The sequence below is a fragment of the Nannospalax galili genome, unplaced genomic scaffold (assembly GCF_000622305.1).
Source record: "Nannospalax galili isolate Female #2095 unplaced genomic scaffold, S.galili_v1.0 scaffold1523, whole genome shotgun sequence".
In the NCBI taxonomy this organism is placed as follows: domain Eukaryota; kingdom Metazoa; phylum Chordata; class Mammalia; order Rodentia; family Spalacidae; genus Nannospalax; species Nannospalax galili.
The window spans coordinates 7,538-14,103 of record NW_008349186.1 but is presented as its reverse complement, the minus strand read 5'-3'; the positions used below and the strand labels follow the sequence as shown (position 1 = coordinate 14,103).

General features: G+C 45.9%; 1 protein-coding gene across 1 annotated transcript; it reads left to right on the top strand.

Annotated features, from left to right (window-relative positions):
• Positions 1-755: 755 nt before the first annotated feature.
• LOC103744695 (presequence protease, mitochondrial) lies at positions 756-6,001 on the top strand. The gene is made up of 6 exons (XM_008846533.3): positions 756-871; positions 1,516-1,628; positions 2,770-2,895; positions 3,745-3,890; positions 5,372-5,498; positions 5,601-6,001. Exons 2-6 carry the CDS (start codon positions 1,540-1,542, stop codon positions 5,692-5,694), a joined length of 582 nt encoding a protein of 193 aa, XP_008844755.1. The 5' UTR covers positions 756-871; positions 1,516-1,539; the 3' UTR covers positions 5,695-6,001.
• The last annotated feature ends 565 nt before the right edge of the window (positions 6,002-6,566 follow it).

The window sequence follows — 6,566 nt, the reverse complement described above, 5'->3', positions numbered from 1 at the left end:
TTCTGACACTTTCTTGGAGAACAGTCTGAATGTGCACAGAATTAGAGGTGAGGACAGAAGTTTGGCGGCTGCAGAAAGTGTGGATGAGAAGTGCAGGTGGCTTGGTCAGCACTGTGGGCAGAGAGCAGGGCTGAGTAATTCACTGTTTATAATTATGTTCAGCAACAGGGGGGAGGTGTGCCACACCACAGTGTGTGTGTGAGGTCAGAGGACAACTTGTGGGACCTGGTTTTCTTTTTTCACCTTATGGGTCCAGGGGCTCAAACTCCACTCATTAGGGTTAGCAGCAAGTGTCTTTACAACCCTGAGCCATCTCTCCAGCCCTGGAAGACACAGGTTTATGACTAGAAAGCTTACAAGTTTTCTTTAAGCTTGTGCAAGGACCTCCTTTATTAACTCTCAAAAAGGTGTTTTAAAAATTTTTACTTCTGGGGCTGGAGGGATGGCTCAGTGGTTAAGAGCACTGGCTGCACTTACAGATGACCTTGGTTCAATTCCCAGTATCCACATGGTGGCTGACAGCCACCCATAACTCCAGTTCCAGAGGAATCTGACACCCTCTTTTGTCCTCTGCTGGCATTACACAACACAGGTGCACCTATATACATGCATACACTCATACACATGAAGTAAAAGTGCTAAATAAGATACTCATTTAAATCTCGCTTCCTGGCAGCATTAACCCTTGTCTACCTCACCTCATCCGTATCAGAAGTTCTGTGGATTTTATAAAATCCTTACCTTCTTAACTGTTGCGAGTAAGTTTCCGGTTTGTTTTTTCTCTTCACTCTTGGACACGTTTCATTTTCAGAAACCTGCACACAGCAGCTCGGGTGGAAGTGGCTCTCAGATCGTCAGAAAGCTGATAATAGTAAGTGGCCACAGTCCATGGCTCCTCAGCATGGACCTCGCCAGCCCCTCTGTGCTGTGTGCCTAAACCCTTAACTTGATGATGAACATTCCTGGCGGCCCCCTCCTGGGCTGAGCTGCGGCTAGACTTGTGGGGTAGCTATGCCATGCTGTTTCCTGCCTAAGCCCTTTGTGCTGAGGCAGAGCTGAGTGGGTGTCGACTGTGGGTCATCCTCCCTTCCTCTTCCTCGGCTGTCCTCACCTCTCATTTTAGTGTAGCTTATTTATGGTGTTTGAGTCACAGTGGCCTGTAGTTAAGCAGGACTTCAGTCCTTTTTAACCCACACAATTTCCATCAGTTGCTGCAGTCTGGTTCACTGTGGAGTACGGCAACTGAATGTTCCTGGAAAATCAACTCCCTGTGATCTAAAATGCTTCTAATTTAACAGACATTACATTTTAAAGGATCATATCAAGTTTGAAGTATTTCTTGTTCGTTTTAAAATGCAGTATTGTGTGAAGTTGTGTTGTTCCTGGTCTTAGGAGTGCCTCGTCAGTGACTTCTCCGAGGAAAGAGACATTGAGATGATCCCTGCTATTTTTAGTACCTGTGGGCCACATTTGGTTCATGGAGACTGGTCTGACCCATAGGCCTCTGTCCCTCAGGATCCCACCTTCAAACCCTGCCAGATGAAGACGCATTTCCAGTTGCCCTTCCCAGTGAATTATGTTGGCGAGTGTATCAGAACCGTCCCCTACACAGATCCAGATCATGCCAGGTAGGAGGCGGGTGGAACAGAGGCCCCTCTCTCCTGTCTGCATCTTAATAAAGCTGTCTTCCAAACATGTTAGAAAGTAGAAAATGGGCTGGGGAGATGGCTCGGTTGGTAAAGTACTTGCCTTGCATGCATGTGGACCTGAACTTCAGCCATGTAAAAGCCAGGTGTGCTAGCATGCTGTTCAGACACCCTCGGTGTGGGACAGAGACAGACAGATCCCTGGGGCTCGTTGGTCAGTCATTCTAGCAACAGTCAGTGAGCTCCAGTTTCGGTGAGAGGCTCTGTCTCAAAGACTAAGGCAGCGAGCATTCTGTGGAAGAACGAACTGAAGTAGCTTACCTTCAGTTGTGGGTGAGTGAGTTTACTATTAGAATCCTGAAACTCACCTGGGCTCCCAAATGAGAGTCCTGGGGAGCATCGCCCTTGGTGAATCCTCAGGATTCCTGATCCCACCCAGGCATTTTTATACCAGGGGTCAGTAGTGACCTCTCTGGAAATGGTTTGCCTTCCAGCTGTTCTCAGGGCACAGAGTTTTGAATATCCTTTGGCTGTTTGCTGTTCTCCTTGTCACAGGGCCAGGGGTCAGCCTGCCCTAGGACAAAGTGCCTTGGAGGACGCGAGATGAACATGCTTGAGTTGAGGCCAGGGAACCCACCCTGTTCCGAGTCATCTCTGAACAGAGCAAAGAGCACATGACGATTTATTTGTGTAATTGATGCTACGGAGAGTGATAGAGGAAGACACCCAGTATCGACTTCTGGTATCCACATGGACATGTGCACAGACACACAAACACATGCAAGTGTAGTACACACCTCACACACACATACACACACACACACACACACACACACACAGGAGAGAGGGAGGGAGGGAGGGGGGAGGGATGCTTTGTACCATAGATGGTTTCAGCAGTGACTTTATGAAGAAAATAGCCCATGTGATATGCAGCTATTTTTTAACATTTCTGAATTGTGATTGGTAGTTCAGGAGATAGAGAGGACTAACCATATGTTATTTTACAACTTTACCTTCTTTATTTTATTTTTGAATTAATTATTTTAAACCCATTTCTTGGGATTGTTTATGTTATACTTTTTGTGAGTCACGTTGTCTCTAACTTACTAATTCCTCATTTTAGTCTCAAGATCCTTGCGCGGTTGATGACAGCTAAATTTTTGCACACGGAAATTCGAGAAAAAGGAGGTGTTTATGGTAGAGGAGCTAAACTCGGCCACAATGGGATTTTTACCCTTTACTCTTACAGGTGGGTTTCTTTTGTTGCCCATGTGTGAGCATGCAGGTCTTTACCGCCCTGGCTCTGTCCCTTCTCAGTGTCATTACTTCATGTGAACATCGTGAAAGGAGGTAGCTTCATAATTCGTATGCGTTGGTCGAATGCAGTCGAGGAGGTTTCTGAGCTAGATTCAACTGTGTGAAACTTAGTAGGAATACAGTTCTGCTCAGTTTTCAGAGGTGCAAGAGTGTTTGCGTTTTCTTTACAGTCTACCACCTGTAGTCTTGTATACACTAACATGTTAGGAGGGGCCTTGGTACTGACCCAGTTCTCCTTATCCTTACTGCCTTGACTTGCCTTACCCACTGACTACCTGGGGACTGCACTTTAAACAAGGGTCCCGGAAGCAAATTTTTAGTACCTTGGAGGTGTGTGTGCCTAAAGGCTTAGTATCTATTTTGGCTTAGACACAAGAAAACACCTCAGAAATTCCCCTACCTCTAAGTAACTTCCACATTATTCTGTCTGACGGAAGTGGAAGGGTCTGTCTGACGGAAGTGGAGGCTAGTTTAATCTTTCTCCTCCCCACAGCTCTTCTGTAATATTTTGGTAATGCTGTTCCCCTCCATCCCTGTGACTCCTTTCTTGAGGAGGTCAGCCTGACAGTGGGGTCAGTAGGTGAACCATGGTACTAAATATAGGACAAGTGTGCCGTGGGTTTCCTTGGTCAGATTTAAGTTTCTGCAGAGAAATATTGGTCTCTGTGGGCTGTTGAGAGTGTGAAGGGTCAGAGAAAATATCAAAGGATTGTTAACACGCTTGGCATGGACTTTTCCTTTGATAAAATGTTTCAATACTGACCTTTTTTGGGCTTCCCAGGGATCCAAACTTCATAGAAACACTCCAGTCTTTCGGGAAAGCTGTAGACTGGGCTAAATCTGGCAAGTTCACCCAGCAAAACATTGATGAAGCCAAACTTTCTGTGTTCTCTTCCGTGGATTTGCCTGTTGCTCCATCAGACAAAGGTATTTTGAGTCCTGGGAGCCTTGGTACGCGGTTTCCACCGGGCAGATTTCCACAGTTTTCTGAGTCATTGTTTCTTGCTTACTTGAAGAGTACCAGAAAATCTGTCATTTCAGTTTCCTCCATTTCTCTGTCCTGTATGATATGATTTTCACATTTGACAGGCTTCATATTGACCTTAAAAGGGAGTGTGCTAGATAGCTTTAGTGTCAACTTGACACATCTGGGTTGAGTGACCCTCAATTGGGGAATTGTCTCCATTGGACTGGCCTATGGCCATGTCTGTGAGGCATCTTCTTGATTGTTGAGTGATGTGGGAGGGCCCAGCCCACTCTGGGTGGTGCCACCCCTGGACAGGTGGGCATATGTTGCATAAGAGAGCAGGCTGAGCAGGGGCCAGGGAAGTAAGCCAGTAAGCAGAGTTCCTCCATGGCCTGTGCTCCAGCTCCTGCCTCCAGGCTTCTGCCCTGATGGGCTGGCTCCCTGTGAACTGTGTCCTGGGAGATGTAAGATAAAATAAACCCTTTCCTCCCCAAGTTGGTATTGGTCAGAGTATTTTGTCCCAGCAATGGAGAGGCAAAGTAGGACAAGGTGCTTCTCACAGACTGGAAAAGGAGCGCAGTCAGTAAAGTACTTGCTAAGCAAGGATGAGGACGTGAGCTCAGCCCTCAGAACCCGTGTGAAAAGCCAAGCATGGTGGTCCACACTTTCCATGATTTGGGGACAAGGCTAGTCAGCCAGCCTACCCTACTTGCTGTTCTCCAAACCAATTAGAGACCCTGTCTCATTAAGCGAAGTGGATGTGGCTGGGAAGATGGCTCAGCAGTTACAACTGTTACTGTGCTTGTAGAGAACCTGAGTTTGGTTCCCAGCACCAACACTGGGCAGCTCACATCCACCTGTGACTCCAGCTCCACCTGACACCCTCTTCTGACTGTAGGCAACTGCACTCACCACCACCCCCAGACACACAAGTATACATATAATTAGGAAAATAGTAAGTATATCTTTAAAAACAAAAAGTGGATGAGGCTTAGAGAATGACACCTGGGGTTTTCCTCCAGCCTCCATGCACACACACATGTACACACATACACATGCACATACATGCTTCTTGACACCTAGCCTGGGACCTCCTGCTGTTTGTCATCTCAGACAACTCAAGAGCTTGAATAACCCAAAACCCAGCGAGGCGAGCCAGCACCCACAGTAATAGCACTGGCTACTAGGGCTGGAGGAAGACATCGTGATACGTCACTGTTCAGTGCCTCTCCTGTTTGCATTGTCATTGCCATGCATGATGCATACGGACACTTTATCCAGTCCGTAGCAGGTTCGGTTCAGTTCTGTGGAGGTAGAGGGCGGGTTTGATCTCTCTCACCCATGAAAACTCCGGTTGAAAAAGTAATGTTTGACAGAGGCCCCTGTGCAAACCATCCCCCAAACCAGCCTGTCCGTCCCCTGCCTGTGGTTGAACTTTTAGGAATGGACGACTTGTTGTATGGCTTCTCGAACGAGATGAAGCAGGCTTACCGTGAACAACTCTTTGCCGTCAGCCACGACCAGCTGACCACTGTGAACAACGAGTGTGGCCGGCGTGGCTTCCTGTGGTCAGTCGGGGGAAGGGACTCAGATGGGAAGGCTTCCTGTTGACCTTTAAGAACACTTTAACAGTGGAAGACTGTGCATGCAAAGTGCCTTCTCCCTTGCAGGTACCTGGACATTGGGAAGAGCACACATGGCTTGGCTGTACTTGGACCAGAGAACGCGAAAATTGCCAAGGACCCATCATGGATAATAAGATAACATATTTCTGGATACACTGGAGCACACTTGTACCCGTGTAGGCTCCTAAAACCTAAGTCTCTGCACCAAATTGAATGTGAATGACACACATGTTACTGCTTTTACCAAAAGTCATTGTTAGGTCATATTTAGAATTTGACTAAAGGTTATTTATTGACTAGTAAGTTGGTCAAAGACTCTTCTGTTTTAAGGAAATATACAGTGACCGTGAAAAGATATATTATAATAATCATGCATTAAATGTCAAATTTTGAAACTTTTAGAGTCTAGAACATATATTTTCAAAATAAAAGTTGACTCTGACCCACCTGTGCTTTAGTCATTATTTTAAATGTTTTGCTACTTTGAAAATAGTGTGTTCAAAGCTGGGCATGATGGCGCACGCCTTTAATCCCAGCACTCGGGAGGCAGAGGCAGACGGACCTCTGTGAGTTCAAGGCCAGCCTGGTCTACATAGTGAGTTCCAGGCCCCCTGGGGCTACAGGGAGACCCTGTCTCAAAACAGATCAAAAAAAAAGAGAAAAGAAAAAAGATTGAATAAAGCATTGCATTATAGAATGAAAGTGTGTTATATGTTATTTGCAAAGTATAGACAATAATAAGATACTTTTGGTTTGGTTTGGTTTGGTTTGGATATAAGATGTTGCCCTTATAGCTCAGGCTGGCCTCAGTCTTGCCATGTAATCGCATTTGACTTTGATTTCATGATCATCCTTCCTCAGACTCCCAAATGTTGGGATTACAAATGTGCGTGCATAACACACCTGCTGCTGTGAATTCCTTGTCTTTCCTTTCTGTTTCTTTTTTCCTTAAATAGGAATTATTTCATAGGAAACATTCTAAGAATAACACAACAGTGGCATTTTATTTAA

Excerpts from the sequence above, each read along its gene's own strand:
- LOC103744695 (XM_008846533.3), top strand. The coding sequence starts at position 1,540 with ATGAAGACGCATTTCCAGTTGCCCTTCCCAGTGAATTATGTTGGCGAG. Across the intron at positions 1,629-2,769 it reads ACAGATCCAGATCATGCCAG|TCTCAAGATCCTTGCGCGGT; the intron begins GTAGGAGGCGGG and ends TCCTCATTTTAG. Across the intron at positions 2,896-3,744 it reads TTTACCCTTTACTCTTACAG|GGATCCAAACTTCATAGAAA; the intron begins GTGGGTTTCTTT and ends TGGGCTTCCCAG.